This window comes from Erinaceus europaeus, chromosome 22 (assembly GCF_950295315.1).
Source record: "Erinaceus europaeus chromosome 22, mEriEur2.1, whole genome shotgun sequence".
In the NCBI taxonomy this organism is placed as follows: domain Eukaryota; kingdom Metazoa; phylum Chordata; class Mammalia; order Eulipotyphla; family Erinaceidae; genus Erinaceus; species Erinaceus europaeus.
In genome coordinates, this window is record NC_080183.1 from 5644588 (window position 1) to 5662359 (window position 17772).

The 17772-nt window shown below is 44.7% G+C and overlaps 1 protein-coding gene across 19 annotated transcripts in view; it reads left to right on the forward strand.

The window, feature by feature from the left end:
- MARK3 (microtubule affinity regulating kinase 3) overlaps positions 1-17772 on the forward strand; it is an 82552-nt gene that overhangs the window by 55793 nt on the left and 8987 nt on the right. For 10 of the 19 annotated variants that reach the window (XM_060181111.1, XM_060181113.1, XM_060181112.1 and 7 more), the window contains 5 exons: positions 509-662; positions 5455-5672; positions 8148-8251; positions 15199-15351; positions 16061-16318. In XM_060181111.1, the coding sequence (XP_060037094.1) occupies positions 509-662; positions 5455-5672; positions 8148-8251; positions 15199-15351; positions 16061-16318 (887 nt within the window). Of the gene's footprint in view, positions 1-508; positions 663-5454; positions 5673-7397; positions 7485-8147; positions 8252-15198; positions 15352-16060; positions 16319-17772 lie in introns of those variants that run through there. The other 9 variants (XM_060181116.1, XM_060181119.1, XM_060181117.1 and 6 more) reach the window with 4 other exon arrangements.

The window sequence follows — 17772 nt, forward strand, 5'->3', positions numbered from 1 at the left end:
AAGGGGGTTAGAAATAGCCTCCAGAAGCAGTGGATTCATGGTGTAGGCACTGAGCCCCAGCATTAACCCTGAAGACCCCCACCCCCAAAAAAAAGATACTTTGGCTTGACTTTATGGTTATTCCTTTTTAAAAAACATATTTATTTATTTATTCCCTTTTGTTGCCCTTGTTTTACTGTTGTAGTTATTGTTGTCATCGTTGTTGACAGAGAAATGGAGAGTGGAGGGGAAGACAGAGGGTGAGAGAAAGATAGACACCTGCAGACCTGCATGTGGGGATCCGGGGCTCGAACTGGAATCCTCTATATGCACTAAACTTGCTGCACTACCGTCCAACTCCCAGTTATTCCTTTTATACACAGAGTCTTCTCTCTAGTTGAGCTGTATATGAAAAAAAAAAACTAACGAGCAGTATATGAGAGGTTTTTGTGTGTTGTGAGAAGTTTAGTTTCCTAATAAGCCATTGGGTTCGTGTTGTGGTTTGCTTTGTTTTCTCATTTTCTCTTAGCTGGATGCTAGTGATTCCAGTTCTAGCAGCAATCTTTCACTTGCTAAGGTTAGGCCAAGCAGTGACCTCAACAACAGTACTGGCCAGTCTCCTCACCACAAAGTTCAGAGAAGTATCTCTTCCAGCCAGAAGCAGAGGCGTTACAGTGACCACGGTAAGTGTGGACCCATTCCAGTGCTGTGGCGGGTGGGGGGCAGGTCTGTCCTTAACAGAAGTGGTCTCCTCAATTGAAACTTGTTGAGCCTGGAAGATGCCATAATGCTTATGGACAAAGACTTCCTTGTATGAGACTCTGAGCTCGTGGCAGCACCATAAGCCAGAGATGAGCGGTGCTCTGGGAAGGTGTGTGTGTGTGTGTGTGTGTGGGGGGGGTGCATTCTCTTGCTTGGGGCCTGCAGGGTCTGATGCTCAGCTTGAATCCGGGGCTCTGCAGCTATCGGCTTGCTTCTTTCAAGGCACCGGTTTCCTTGCTGAGTTCCGTGGGTTCCTGCTGCCGAGGCCTACTTAGCGGAACCTTAGTGGCTGCCTTCTAGGGCCCTGCTTCCATTTTAGTTCTTTGTCTTTCCCCCATCTCTGCGTCATATTTGTTTTCCAGAGTGTCACCGTCTAAATGAACTTTGTACAGTAATGATTACATTCAGTACAGTAGCCACTAGGTAAATACGGCCGTTTGCACTTTAGGAAATGAGTTTCTCTTTAGTTGTGCCCCACTCCCCCCAGCCCTGCTGAGCTTGGGCTTACTGAGGTGTTGGGGATTGAAGCGTGGGCCTTGCAACTTAGGTCATGAAAGTCAGTTAAATATACTATCGTGCTTTCTCCCTGGCCCAACTTTTAAAAATTCAATTATATTTACACAGCACACCAAAATTTTGCCTTAATTTATGTAGTTGATGAGTTCTTAGCCAGACTAGCTGCTGATGTGTCCAAACACCCTCATTCTAAAAATAGTCAACCATAAAACAAATCTTAATGAGATGAACTCCCTAGAAGGTATGCTTACCAAACCTGATACTTACTCTTCTTCAGATTAATTCTATATGAGAATCCAGTCTCTTGTGGTCCGGGAGGTGGTGCAGTGGACTCTTAAGCATGAGGTCCTGAGTTCAGTCCCTAGCAGCACATGTACCAGTGTGATGTCTGCTTTCTTTCCTATCTTTCTCATTAATAAAACCTTTAAAAAAAAGAGAGGGAGAGAACCCAGAACCTCTGGCACATGCACAAGTGTCCAGTGTATTGTGTATATGTTAGTCTATAACTGTGAATGTTAAGGTTGGGGTTATTTCCCCTTTAATTCTAGTATATTAAGATCAGGTCCTAACTCTTTTTTTTTTTTTTTTAAGTTATTGGGCTGTCACTGCTGTGAGCTAACTTTTTCAAATAGAAAGCATTGAAATGTCATCCTGTGTGTGGGGGGGCCATCCTAAGACTTTGGCCATGCACACGGCAAAGCAGCACACTATCTAGAGCAGGCCGCTTTGGTTCCACCCATCTTCCCGGCCATTGGGAGAGGGAGGTCAAAAGCAGCCCCCAGGGGCCCTGGGGTAGCTCACCGTGCTGAGGGTGATGTGTGCAGGGAGACAAGCAGTCAGCCCTGGGAGAGCCTCAGTGGGGCAACTTGTTTATTGAGAGAGAAAGCAAGTACATATACCCATTGCCCAGGGAGGAGGTCAAGGTCATATACCCATTGCCCAGGGATGAGGTCAAGGTCATCATTAACCCAAACACAAGGCATAGCCGCATTTTGACCTACAAACTATTTGATCACAAGTGAAGAATTATCATACAAGGTTTGATCACAAGCTTCACAATGCATATTTATTTCCTCGGGGAAATTACAGGCACTTGAGAGGAAGGGGGAGGAGGAGGGGGCTGTTGAGCAAGAATGTACGTGGTGGCTTTCAAGTTAGGCCAGACACAATGTATAGTAATTCATGGTCTGTTTTAAGGGGAAGGGAGAGATGTGTGCAGAAAGGTAGCCCCCATTCCAGAGAAGCCATCCATCATTAGTTCAGGAGGTCAAGGGAACCTGCCCTCATCTTGACCCGAATGGAGAGTTGGGTGTTTATCCACTTGGACCTCATGGAAACAACGGCCTGGACTTTCCAGAACAGTTGGCCCCATCCTCCAACACCAGATGAGCTATTCTGCTGGCCTGCCCTCCTTTTTTTGTTTGTTTGTTTTTAACCAGAGCACTGCTGCTTAGCTCTGGCTTATGGGGGTGATACAGGAGATTAAACCTGGGGCCATGGAGCCTCAGGCTGAAGAGTCTCTTTGTTTAACCATTATGCTTTCTACTTCCAAGTTGCTGAGCCAGAGAAGAAACAGCAACAAGGGGAACAGGGAATTGTCAGTAGGGTGAGGGAAGGATCCACCCCCGGGAGTGCTTCAGAGACACAGCTCCAGCTCATTTATTGTTCATACACAGGGTTTGATATACTGATTACCATCCAGTATGAACATAGGGGACTTAAGTAGGATCCGGTGAGGAAAGTGTGTGACACTCACGCCATGGTAATTAGCCCCAGGTGCACCTCATTCATGCTCTTAGGTCAAACCTGCTTCTCATATCTAGCTCGGGCTCAAAGGCAAGTTACCAGCCTCTAAGGACCCCAGTTACGGCCTCCCTTCCTCATAAAGGGAGGCAGCGTGTGGCTTACGAGAAACAACCTTTAGGGTATGTTGTGTAAGAAGGAGGCTCCCTCGCCCCTGAGCTCGGTGCCTTCTCAGCCTGCAGAGTCGAGGAGGGACACGCCTCTAGGCTGGGTGAGCCTTGGGGTCTACTTCCTCAAGACTCCGTGTAGAAGTGACAGGCCTCTGCCCAGATTGCGGGATCTGCACCTCCCGCACTTCCACCCTCTTTTTTTAAGAAAGAATTTTAGCGTGTTTTTTGGTCAAGTTTATTGCTGGAGCTCAGTGTCTACATAACTTCATTCCTGGTCGCCATTTGTTCTAGTCTTCCTTTCCTTCGATAGGCACAGAGAGGAGACACCTGCAGCAGTACCCCATTGCCTGTGAAACTTTTGCCCCTGCACATAGAGACTGGGGACTTGAACCTGAGTCCTCTCAAATAGTACTAGAGGTGCTTTACTAAGTGAACCACCACCCTGCCTCAGAGAGGATCTGTTCATCAAAAATTTTAACGAGAGGGAGAGAACCAGAGTTATCACTCTGGCACATGCCGCTCTATGAACTCAGCATCCCATGCGTCAGAGTGTAACTCTTTATCTTCTGTGCTGCCTCCTGGCATGCAGAACTTTAATTATTATTTTATTATTACATAAATGTTTTAACAGAGGAGAGAGAGAAGGCAAGCATCACTCTGGTACATGTAGTGCAGGGGGTTGAACTAAGCACTTGAGGCATGCATTATGCTGCGGGACCGAGTGGTGGCGCACCTGGTTGAGCGTACATTTTATAGTAGGCGAGAACCTGAGTTCAAGCCCTCGGTCCCCACCTGCAAGGAGAAGCTTTGTGAGTGGTGAAGCAGGGCTGCAGGTGTCTGTCTCCTTTCCTATGACCCCCTTCCCTCTCAATTTCTGGCTGTCCCTGTCCAATAACTAAATAAATATTTTTTTAAAAGCAGTAAATAAGGAGTTGGGTGGTAGTGCAGTGGGTTAAACGCAGGTGGTGCAAAGCACAAGGACCGGCCTAAGGATCCCAGTTCATGCCCCCGGCTCCCCACCTGCAGGGGAGTCGCTTCACAAGCAGTGAAGCAGGTCTGCAGGTGTCTGTCTTTCTCTCCTCCTCTCTGTCTCCCCCTCCTCTCTCCATTTCTCTCTGTCCTATCCAACAATGGTGACAATAAAACTACAAAAGGGAGTAAATAAATAAATATTTTTAAAAAGCAGTAAATAAACAGAACATTATGCTGTCTGCCCAGCCTCAGACTTTGTGTTGCCTTATCTGTGTGACTACTGGTGATGCAGTGCTGCACGTGTCTCTCTATCTCCCTCTCTCTTGGTTTTTGTCTCCAAAATATTTTTTAATCAAATTGACTTTGATTTTATCTCATTTATTTATTTATGATTGGATAGAGACAGAGAAGAATTAAGAGGGGAGGGGGAAGAGACAGAAAGACACCTGCAGCTTTGCTCCACCGCTCGTGAAGCTGTCCATCCCCCTGCAGGTGGGGACCAAGGACTTGAACCTACAACCTTGTGCACTGCAACGTGTGCGTCCACCTGGCCCTGGCTTTGATTTTCTCTGCTGTAATAGATGGTCTTCATTTTGCATGATATGTTTGCCCCAATTAGTGTGATTATTTTTCTGTACAGCTACCTACCTGAAGATCGATCAACCTTTTTCTTTCTCCCTCACTCCCTCCCCTCCTCTCTCTTCAAAGACTTTTATTTACTTCTTAATGACAAAGGAGGGAGAACAGAAAGAAGCAGGCACCACTCTGGTACATGTGCTGCTGAGGATTGAACTTCAGACTTCATGCTTGAGAGTCTAATGCTTTATTTCACTGTTCCACCTCCTGGACCACCCTGTAGATATTCCTAGACAAAAACTATTATAAGCTTATCAATAAAAAATACTTTAAGAAACAAATTTATCTTTTTTTTTTAATTCTTTATTATCTTGAGACAGCCAGAAATCAAGAGGGAGAAGGGGATAGAGAGGAAGAGAGAGAGACACACATACCTGCAGCACTGTTTCACCACTCCTGGAGTTTTCCCCTGCAGGTAGGGACCGGGGACTTGAACCTGGGTCCTTGTGCATTGTAACGTGTGCTCAACCAGATGTGCCACCACCCAGGACCCAGGAATTTTTCAAAATTGAATTAGTTGTACAGAGAAGACATTTTACACGAGTGGGAAATACTTAAGGGATTTTACTAATTTTCTGTGTGTAACCTTAGGTTATCCTATAGATTATGTTTTATGTTTCACATTTTATGTGTAAAATGTGATGTCAGTATTTTGAAAATGAACTCTTTATTTCAGCTGGACCAGCCATTCCTTCAGTTGTGGCATATCCAAAAAGGAGTCAGACCAGCACTGTTGATGGTGACCTCAAAGAAGATGGAATTCCCTCCCGAAAATCATCCAGCAGTACTGCTGCAGGAAAGGGAATTGCTCCAGCTAGCCCCATGCTTGGGAATGCGAGTAATCCTAACAAGGCAGATATTCCTGAACGAAAGAAAAGCTCTACTGTCCCTAGTGTGAGTATTAAACTGTAAGGCTCTCCTAGGACTAGAAGGTTGAAATGGTTTTAGCATTTTACATCCGCTCAACTGTATAGGTCACCTGCTGCAGTCAAGCGATTTCTTGTGGAACCCCATCCTACTAGATCAGCGGTCAAGGACTGTTTCTAATTTTACACATACATCTGCTGAGTTTTGGGTTGTGTCAGATGCCAGTGATAGACTTCTCTAGCAGGAAATAAGTAAAATCCACTTGTAAGAGTAGAGAATTAATCGCCAGTAGACTAGCAGGGCCTGTACTGTACAGGGCACTGGACTTCTTATCTGCTTATGAGGTACAGATCAGGGTTAAAGAACTTTGACAGAGGGAAACAGCATAATGATTAAGCCAAAGGACTTCAGTCTCTCACATTCTGGAGTCCTAAATTCAGTCCCCAGCACCACCATAAGCCAGAGTTGAGCACTGCTCTGGTACATGTCTATCAGTCTGTTCATCATCTGATACAGCTTCCCTTCTGTATCTCTTTTGTTAAAAAAAATAAAATAGTTTTAAAAAGATACTGACAAAGCCCTTACCACCCGCCAGGCACTATGCCCAGTGCGTTCACATATACTGAGTTCTTTTTTTATTACTATTTTTTAAATTATCTATTTATTGGATCGAGACAGCCAGAAATCAAGGGGGATGGAGGGCTAGAGAGGGAGAGGGACAGAGAGACCTGCAGCCCTGATTTGCCACTTGCAAAGCTTCCCCCTGCAGGTGGGCCAAATCTAGCTTTTTAAAAAAATTTTTTAATATTTATTTATGTTCCCTTTTGTTGCCCTTGTTGTTTTTTATTGTTGTAGTTATTGATGTTGTTGTTGGATGGGACAGAGAGAAATGGAGAGAGGAGGGGAAGACAGAGAGGGCAAGAGACAGACATCTGTCAGAACTGCCTCACCACCTGTGAAGCGTCTCCCCTGCAGGTGGGGAGCCAGGGGCCCGAACCAGGATCCTTATGCCGGTCCTTGCACTTCACACCACATGTGCTTAACCCACGGCACTACTTCCTGACTCCCTGAATCTAGCTCTTAACATCTACCTTTAATAAAATTTCCTGCAAAAGAACCAGCATAAGGATCCCGGTTCAAGCTTCCGGCTCCCCACCTGCAGGGGAGTCGCTTCACAAGCGGTGAAGCAGATCTGCAGGTGTCTTATCTTTCTCTCCCCCTCTCTGTCTTCCCCTCCTCTCCATTTTTCTCTGTCCTATCCAACAACGAACAACATCAACAATAACAATAATTACAACAAGGGCAACAAAAGAGGGGAAAAATTGTCTCCAGGAGCCTTGGATTCATGGTACAGGCACTGAGCCCCACCAATAATCCTGGAGGCATAAAATAAAATTTCTTCCCACCTGCAAGGGGGTTGCTTCACAAGCAGTAAAGCAGGTCAGGTCTGAAGGTGTCTTATTCCCTGACTCCCTCTTAATTTCTGTCTCTCTATCCAATAAAATGAAAATGGCCACCAGGAGCAGTAGATTCGCAACGCAGGCACCAAGCCTCAACAATAACCCTGGAGGCAAAAAAAAATTATATTTTATTTTATTTTTATACTTTTTCTATTCATTTATTTATTTTCACACCCCTATTTTAAATTTATTTTTAATTTATTGGGAGATTAATGGTTTGCAGCCGACAGTAAATTACAGTACTGTGTGTGTGCATAGCATTCCCGTTTTTCACGTAACAGTTTTCCACTAGGTCCTCTGCCATCATGTTCCAGGACCTGAACCACCCCTCCCCACCCACTTTGGTAAATATACCAAGTTATGATTTCCCTTCTGATCTTGTTTTGCAAGTTCTGCCTATGAATGAGATCATTCCATATTAGTTCTCTGTTTCTGACTTATTTCAATTAATATGATTCCTTCAGGCTCCATCCAAGATGGGGTGAAAAAGGTGAAATCGCCATTTTTAATAGCTGAGTAGTATTCCATTGTGTATATAGACCACAACTTCCTCAGCCACTCAAGTTTTTATTTTATTTTAATGAGAGAGACCAGAGCACTACTTAGCTCTGGCTTCTGGTGGTGCTGGGGAGTGAACCTGGAACCTCACGCCTGAATGTTTTTTGCATAACCATTATGCTATCATCTCATTCCACAAAATAAGTTTTTTTTTTTTAATTCCCTTTTGTTGCCCTTGTTGTTTTATTATTGTCGTTATTGTGTTATTGATGTTGTCGTTGTTGGATAGGACAGAGAGAAATGGAGGGATGAGGGGAAGACAAAGAGGAGAGACAGACACCTGCAGACCTGCTTCATCACTTGTGAAGCAACCTCCCTGCAGGTAGAGAGCTGGGGGCTTGAACCGGGATCCTTGTGCCAGTCCTTGTTGCTGTGCACTTAACCCATTGCGCTACCACCCGGCACCCCCACTGTTGACATTTTAAGTGAGTTTTTCCTCGTTGTTATAACTAAGTGATTTAAGACAAATACTTTATTTTCGTAGAGCAACACTGCATCTGGTGGGATGACCCGACGGAATACTTATGTGTGCAGTGAGAGGACTGCAGCTGACAGGCACTCGGTGATTCAGAATGGCAAAGAAAACAGGTAGGAAATTTTACCTGTTAGCAAGATTTAGTTACCCCAAGAGAATGGAAGCATGTTACTTATGTCGCACTATCAAAAATCAAATGATAACAGCAAGTGCTTCATTACATTTGAATGAGCTCTAGAGGTCCAAGTTCCTGTCTTTGTCCCTAGTATATCCTCTGGGCCAGCTTTGTGTGATGATTGAAGGACTGAGTTAAATCAAGGAGATCTCAGTAAGCTATGATTGTGAAGAGTAAATTGTAGACCAGTGAGTAGGGGAATGGAAATTGTGTTGTGTACACGGAATCCCGAACAGAGACTGAATGGGAGAAGAATCCTGAATCAGAAGCCACACCAGCTTCTGGGCTGAGCAGGAGGCAAACGGAGATACTATCCGGAAGGGGCCAGGCAAGGAGGCCCACCTGCTGACATAGTCTCTGTCCTTCAAGTGGATCCAGGGAAATGGACAACACAGTTTTCTAAATGATTTTACTATGGTGGTAAAACACTCACACATAGACATGATAAATGTACATGAAAGTTATCCATGATACCAGTAAAATAATATGTCAGTAAGGAAACAGCTGTAGTGACAAACACCATTCTTGTTATAAAGTAGAAAAGAGATATCCCAGGAGGTGTTGTGTTAAACTCTTTAGCCTGAAATTCTGAATTCAGTTCCTAGCATTCCATGTTCCAGAGTAACAGGTTAAGCACACATGGCACAAAGCGCAAAGACTGGCTTAAGGATCCTTGTTCAAGCCCCAGGCTCCCCAGCTGCATGGAGGGTCTCTTCACAGGTGGTGAAGTAGGTCTCCAGGTGTCTATCTTTCTCCCCCCTCTTCTTCCCCTCCTCTCTCCATTTCTCTGTCCTATCCAACAATGACAACAATAATAATAATAACCAAAACAAGGGCGCCAAAATGTGGGGGGGGGAGCTTCCAGGAGCAGTGGATTCGTGGTGCAGGCACTGAGCCCCAGCAATAACCCTGGAGGCAAAAAAAAAAAAAAAATTAAGAGTCAGAACAGCATAATCAAGTATGTCCAGAGACCATGGGACAGTGTTTGATGGGAGAGCAGAGCAGAGAAGTTGAGTTTTAGAGTAAATACATAGCATATCAAACATATTTCTCTGGGTTGTATAGGTTTTCTTTCTTTTTGGAAAAATGGCATATAAGCTGAACCCCGACTGAGCACACAGTGTTCTGGAGTAGACACTGGAATCAGATCATTCTCTGCCTCCTTGAACATGCTTGTCTGTCGCGTTTACTCTCTGGCATCAAAACTGTCTCCTTTGTTTTGGTGCATAATTTCTAAACTTGCGTTTAAGGTTTATTTCCTTTAAATCTCAGTATTTTAATAAAATTTTTATCACTAACTCAGTGACAACCAGAGCAAGGGCTTACCTTTCTGCCTTCATCCAAAATGATTTAGGGAGCCAGGCGGTAGCACAGCGGGTTAAGCGCAGGTGGCGCAAAGCACAAGGACCGGCATAAGAATCTGGGTTCCAGCCCCCGGCTCCCTACCTGCAGGGGAGTCGCTTCACAGGCGGTGAAGCAAGTCTGCAGGTGTCTGTCTTTCTCTCCCCCTCTCTGTCTTCCCCATCTCTCTCTATTTCTCTCTGTCCTATCCAACAACAATAATAACTACAGCAATAAAACAACCAGGGCAACAAGATGGAATAAATAAATAAATATTTTTTAAATGATTTATTAGTTTCCTCTTCCACAGACGACTAAGGTTTGAAAGGACATGAAAGTAAAACTTGTTATATGGGGCAGATGTGGCTCACCAGGTAAAGTGTACATATTATCATGTGCAAAGACCCTGGTTCAAGTCCCTGTTCCCCACTTTCAGGGGGCTAAGCTTCATAAGTGCTGCAGGTTTGTTTACTCTCTCCCACCCTCCCTGTCTTTTTCTTTCTCTCACCCTCTATTAAAAAAATAATAAAATTAAATTTAAAATATTTTTAAATGAGTAGAATTTTTTTAAAACTTGTATAAGATTATAGCGATCATTGGGTAGATATTAAGATGTATTTTTGTTTCGGTGTTCTCCTTTCTGCCTCCTATGTATGTCTTTTTCCTTGTGATTAAAAGTTACGTGTAACTTGGGCATCACAGCTGGAGATAGTTTACAAATAATGATTGGTGTATTTATTTACTTATTTTTACCAGAGCACTGCTCAGCTCTGGCTTGTGGTGGTGGGGACTGAACCTAGCACCTTTGGTACTTCAAGCTTAAAAGGCTATTTGCATAACAACTATACTATCTCCCCAGCCCAGTGAATTTATTTATTTATTAAGTTTAATCTTTATTGGATAGAAACAGCCAGAAATCAAGAGGGAAGGGGGGGTGAGAGAGAGAGAGAAAGAGAGAGACCTGCAGCACTGCTTCACCACTCGCAAAGATTTCCCCCTGTATGTGGGGACCAGGGGTTCAAGCCCTGGTCCTTGCGCATTGTAATACATGTGCTCAACCAGGCATGCCACCACCCAGCCCCTGTGGTTAATTCTCTGATTTATTTTCCTCATGTTACAATTCTCCAAATGTATCAAATTTCATCTAGTTCAAAGTGATGTAATAGAAGATATCAGAAGACTTAGAAGTTGGGCCAGAGAAAGGGCTTCCTAGATACTGTGCTACTTTGCCTCGTGCGTGACCCAGGTTTGAGCCTAACCCCTGGCAGTTGAATGAAGCTTTGGTCCTCTGGTTTCTTTCCCTCTTTTTTTTGCTCCTCTGCTTTGCTCTTTTAAAGTCAGTCTAGAACAGTGAGGCATCCTTGAAATGACCACAATAAAAAGAAGGCTTTATTTCATCACTACCAAGATTATCTTGGGGGCTATTGCCTGCAAGGCAAATCCACTGCTCCTAGTGGCCACCCCTCCCCTCTTATTAGTTAGGACAGATATATTGAGAGGGAAGGAGGAGACAGACAGCAGAGAGACATCTGCAGACCTGTTTCACCATCATGAAACTTGCGCCTGTAGATGGAGAGTGGGAGCTCACACCTGGATCCTTGCATGTGCAGCATGTGTGCTCAGCTGTGTGCGCACCATCCAGGCCATGTCGTTGGGTTTTGAAGTAGTTGTTACTAGGAATGTCTCTAACTTCAAGAAGAATTTGTTTCTGGAATTACGGTCTGTAGTCTTGCCATTCTTCTATGCCTTGTTGCCTCGTGGGGAAGAGGTGAGGTGCAGCATCTTCTAGCTTGGTGCCTTGACTAAAAGTGCTTTCCTTCTCCTAGCCCTTCTCTGGATTAGCAGGGCTCTCCAGAGAACAAGAGGCACAGCTAGTGTCCTCCTTGTCTTCCTGGCTTTTCTTTCTTTTCTTTTATTATTATTTATTTATTTTTATTGTTGTTGTTATTGATGTCATTGTTGGATAGGACAGAGAGAAATGGAGAGAGGAGGGGAAGACACGGGGAGAGAAAGATAGACACCTGCAGACCTGCTTCACTGCCTGTAAAGTGACTCCCCCGCAGGTGGAGAGCCGGGGTCTCGAACTGGGATCCTTAGGCTGGTCCTTGCGCTTTGCGCCACAAGCACTTATCCCACTGCCCTACTGCCCGACTTCCTCCTGACTTTTCTTAGTACATCTGTCAGTCTTCTCTCCTAATCAGGCTTGAGAATGTTCAGCAGCTGAAAAAGGATAGTCTGTTGACCCTTAACTGTCCTGAACAGATGCTAGAGTTTTCAAGACAGTTGTATTTATTTATTTATTTATTTTACTACTGCACTGTTCAGCTCCAGTTTAGCAGTGGTGGTAAGGTTTATGGTGGTAGTGGTGCCAGGGGGATTGAACCTGGGACTTTGGAGCCTCAGGCATGGGAGTCTCTTTGCATAACCATTATGCTATCTACCCTCCACCCAGACATATTTATCTTAACTTGTTAAAATGTTCATTAAATTTCATAATGGATATGTATATCTGTGTTCATGTATTCTGAATAACCTAACATTTCTTGAAATCCTTAAAGCAGTTGAAGCTCTCTGATACAGAAATCCAGTTCTGACAGGCTTCTGTAAATAGGGTTCTACATACTTATATAATCAGAAGGTCCAGAGATAGAGACAGGGCCCATCTCCCAGTTCTGTTTCCTTTTCAGTCCTTTCCCTGTGGGGATCAGCCACATCAAAGGGGCTGCCTTCTTGCTTGCACTTCACACAGGAGCGAGCCCTTGAACTTGTTTTCTTGGCCTGTTTGGATTTCAGTCTGGCACTGTATCTGTCATTCACTTGGATAGTTGGGAAATCTGGAGTGGTGTGAGCAACTTCTCAATTCCAGGAGCCTTGATAGCTTCCCCCAATGCAGGGTCAGGTGTTTTTGGCACAGGAAGAGTGGATGCTGGGTGCTTCTGGAAGTGGTGCAATGGGTAAGGCATTGGACTCTCAAACACAGGGTCCTGAGCTCAATTCCAGGCACATGTGCCAGATTAATACCTTGATTCTCTCTCTGCCTCTTTCCCTCTTTCTGTAACTCCTTCCCTTCATCTCTCTCTTCTTTTTCATGAATAAATAGTGAATGCTGAGTGGCACAACCCAAGATTAGACAATATTAGAACCACGCTTCCCAGCCAGAGGGCAGCATTCCCAAACAAAAGTTCAGGAATAAGCAGATCTACTGGAGGGAGATCTTCGTCCACATGAAGGCACTTTCAGAATTTTAGAGGCTCACTCCATGAACTTCCCTTTTTAGCATTGCTTGAGCACCAGCTCTGATGCCTTCTGGGACTGAGACCTCTGCAGAGATTGTAGGCCATACTCTTAGGGTCTGCAGAAGGGCAGGATCACAGTGGCAAAGTGTAGTGTGTATCGGCATGAAATTTAGAGACTGAAGGAAAGGATTTATTCCTGATGGAAAAGATCTCAAGAGATTTCATAGAGGGTGTGGGCTCTGAATGAAAGTTTGATGAAAACAGAAAAACGCTCACTATCTGGGCACAGAGACTTGCTCTTTCGAAACATCTCTGTCCAAGGGACTGACATAAGTAGAATGCTAGGAGACCCTAGAGGGAACAATAGAAGGTAAATCCACAGAGGTGTTGGGGACTTGGATAGGACATGGGTACCAGGATGAAGAGCTTGAACTTTGTCCTGAAGACTGACTTACAGACGAGGTACAGGTCGTGTTTGCACTTGTGTAGACACTCACAGCTGTGTTGTAGACAATGTGACAGGTGTGCATGCAGCTGGGAACCAGCTCCCATGAGAAGGGGTGCTAGGGAGTGCGCCTGCAGAGGGGCTGAAGTTACACACTAGGCGAGAACTGAGGGCAAAGTCTGTCGGGAAGTTGACGTTAGCAAGATGTCACATTTCTTTGGTCTGGTGTGAGGCATGAGGGGAGAGACCTGATGGTTTCTAGATTTCCACGTTAAAAGGATGTTTTGTGGGAGTTGGGGCATGGCGCGAAGCACAAGGACTGTCGTAAGGATCCCATTTCGAGTCCCCGGCTCCCTACTTGCAGGGGAGTCGCTTCCCAGGCCGTGAAGCAGGTCTGCAGATGTCTGTCTTTCTCTCCCCCTCTCTGTCTTCCCCTGCTCTCCTTTTCTCTCTGTCCTAACAATGATGACACCAATAACAATAATTACTACAAGAATAAAAAACAAGGGCAACAAAAGGGAAAATAAATAATTGTTTTTTTGCCTCCAGGGTTATTGCTGGGGCTTGGTGCCTGAACTCCAAATCCACTGCTCCTGGAGACTATTTTTCCCATCTTGTTGCCTTTGCTGTGCTTGTTGTAGTTGTTGTTGGATAGGATGCAGAGAGGAGGAGAGAAAGACAGACACCTGCAGACCTGCTTCACTGCCTGTGAAGCGACTCCCCTGCAGGTGGGGAGCCAGGGGCTCCAGCGGGATCCTTATGCGGGCCCTTGGTGTTTTGCGCCATGTGCACTTAACCCATTGCACTACCGCCCGACTCCCAAATAAATTTTTTTTTAAAAAAAGGATGTTTACCGAAAGAGTTTACTCAGTAAATGAGTAACTCTCAAGCATGAGGTCCCAAATTTGGCCCTGGAATTTCATGTACCAGAGGAATAAGGGAGAAAAAATTTCTCAGAGAAAAACATTTAGCACATAATTTAAAATCCCTAATTATCCTCAAGGATAACTCCCTCATTGGAATCCCATGGGTAGTATAACTTCTGAAATGAAAGAACAGTCTCAGGAAAACTCTAGCTGAAACTACACCTCAGCCCTCTAGCAACAATTAATTTGTTTGTATTTTCCCACCCTATAAAAAGAACCCTTATGGTCCGGGAGGTGGCGCAGTGATAAAGCTTTGGGCTCTCAAGCATGAGGTCCCGGATTCCATCCCTGGCAGCACATGTGCCAGAGTGATGTCTGGTTCTTTATCTCTCCTCCTGTCTTTCTCATAAATAAATAAAATCTTTAAAAAAACAAACAAACAAAAAAAAACCCTTGACAGGGTTTGACCATTATTTATAAATAACTACTGGCCTTATTTAAGTAACATAGATTATTTTGATCAATAAGTAGTTAATATCCCTGTGACCATTCTAGTTCATTGAGAATGTGTCAGCATGCTCTGGAGGCGGATAGAAAGCACATTGAGCCCTGATCCCAGACTCCTCCTACCCTCAGATATGAGTGGAGATAAGTCTCCTAGGATGTTTATTCTGTGCTGAATGGAAGACGTCATCTCTCCCAATAAATAAGCATTGAGCATGTGAAGATGCTTCTTTCTGTTATGGAAATAAACTTTCAAGATTACTGTTTTTTTTTGTTTGTTTGGTTTTTTGGTGGGGTTGGGGGTTGGGAAGGAAAGCAAATGCTTTTTGGCAGTTGCCCCAGAATTCCCAAAACTAGTTTGAGATTTTCTTCTTTGATAAAATGATGTGATTTGGGGAGGAAGTTACATGCTTTAAGCAACAGGCTGCTCTCTTTGTCTCTGGTCCATCACACTGTTGTTTCTGCCTCTGCCTAAACCCAAACCCCCTCCCAGCCTGACAGAAATGTTCGCTTACGCAGCTAGCCCTGCCTCAATTTGTACCACATCTTCTACCTGTCGGCTGAGACATCAGAAGTCGATGTCCATGTCAGCCTCTGGCCACCCCAAGATGACAGTAGACAGTGAAGGAGATAACCTCAAGGCTATGTAAGAAACACACACATTCCTTATAAAACTAACGTCTGCCCACTGCTTCTTAATTTTGTGCCGTGGATTTTATAGTTGAAGATTTTGTTATGGTCGTCCACAAAGCGTCCTTCCTGTTTGTGGCCTTAGTTAAGCACATCCCGTCTCATGGTGTCCTTGGTCATCTGTGTGTGTGCCTTTGTAATATGCCTTTGCATACTACAGAAGACACAAGAAGTTCCTTCTCCTCCAAGTTGCTTTTGGCATGTGGAACTTTACAATACTTTTGTCATTTGTGTGCTTCCAAAACTTTTGAGTTGCCTTTTCTTCAGTTCTACCCACATAACCTTTGTGCTGTATTGGTAAAGTTCTCTGCATGTGAACATTCGACAGGGAAACAAAAGGGGGTACGGAGTGAAGTTTAAGTTAGCCATTCTTTGTCCTAGAATTCCTATGTGTTACTCTTGTCCTTGAAGTGGCGTATGTGTGCTCCTCAAGCTCTCCGAGGCCTTCTGTTGCTCTTTGTGTTCTGTTTCTTTGGTGCCTTTTCCCATTTATCTTTTACCCCCTAAGCCTGTAAAATATCCCTTGGGTCTGAATTTATTAAAACTGGTTTTCTCCACTGTACTAAAAGGTATTTTGTGATTGTAAACTTTTGTGTCGATGTTTGCCATAAAGCCAAGATTGTGTGAACGGGGAGTGCTTCATTTATTTCTTTCTCATCTCTTAGCACTATTCCTGATCAGAGGACTCCGGTTGCTTCAACTCACAGTATTAGCAGTGCAGCCACCCCGGATCGAATCCGCTTCCCAAGAGGCTCTGCCAGCCGAAGCACTTTTCACGGGCAGCCCCGGGAACGGCGAACTGCAACTTACAATGGCCCCCCTGCCTCGCCGAGCCTGTCTCATGAAGCCACACCACTGTCACAGTCTCGAAGCCGAGGCTCCACTAATCTTTTCAGTAAATTGACTTCAAAACTCACACGGAGGTAAGTGCCGGTGGAGCTGGTGGTTTGGAGCAGGAGCCTTCTGTTGTGTGAGCTACTGCCCGACGAGTGTCTTCATCACATTGTTCTGATATATAAATCTTAACTTGACGCGATAGGACCTTCTGGATAGGATTTATAGAGTTCAGTCAGATATATATAATTTTATTTGCTAGGACAGAAAGAAATTGAGAGCAAGAATGGGAGAGACAGAGACACTTGCAGCACTGCTTCACCACTTGTGAAGTTTTCCCCCTGCGGGTGGGGACCGGGGACATAAATCTGGGTCCCTGTGCGCGGTAATACATGCGCTTAACCAAGTGCACCGCCACCCAGCCCCCAGAGGACAGTCTTTATGAGCCAGACGATTTGTTTATCTATTACCAGAGCACTACTCAGCTCTGGCTTATGGGGATGGAACCTAGGGCCTGTGGTGCTTCAGGCATGCAAGTCTCCATACACAACCACTGTACTATGACTTTTTTTATTCTTAAATATTTGATTTATGTGTTTCTTTTGGATAGAGACAAAACTGGCAGCGCTGTTCAACCACTCATTTAGGTGGGGATCAGATCATTGAACCAGGGTCCCCTTACACATTGTAACGCGTGCATTCTACCCACTATGCCGCCGCCCAGCCTCCAGTATGACTTTGTTTTTCTTGCCTCCAGGATTATTGCTGGGGCTCAGTGCCTGTACCGTGAATCCACTGCTCCTGGAGGCCAGTTTTCCCCCCTTTTGTTGCCCTTGTTGTAGCCTTGTTGTGGTTATTGTTGCTATTGTTGACATCGTTCCTTGTTGGATAGGACAGAGAGAAATCAAGAGAGGAGGGGGAGACAGAAGGGGAGAGAAAGACAGACACCTGCAGACCTGCTTCACCCCCCACTATTTTTAAGAGGAGAAAACAACAACAAACAGACTTTCATCTCTAAAACGACCCCTTCAGAAAGTCATACGGGGGGTCAGGCGGTAGCGCAGCAGGTTAAACGCACGTGGTGCAAAGCGCAAGGACCGATATGAGGATCCCAGTTCGAGCCCCCAGTTCCCCACCTGCAGGGAATCCCTTCACAAGGAATGAAGCAGGTCTGCAGGTGTCTATCTTTCTCTCCCCTTCTGTCTTTCCCCTCCTCTCTCCATTTCTCTCTGTCCTATCCAACAATGACATCAACAACAACAATAAAAACAAGGCAACAAAAGGGAAAATAAATAATAAGAAGAATTAAGAAATACAAGCTAGTATTTGGTTTATGGAGAAGTCTTCACCTGTCCCGTAGGGTATCATTTTGAGCCTTGGCAAATGCTACGGTATCTGGAGGAGGTTTGCGTGTTTGTCGTTTTTATGTTTTTCTCATCAAGGTGTTATTGCTGGGCTTAGTGCCTGCAAGAGGACTCCACTGCTCCCTGCAATCTTTTTTTGTTCATTACTATTTTTTGCCTGCTAGAGACAGAAAAATGGG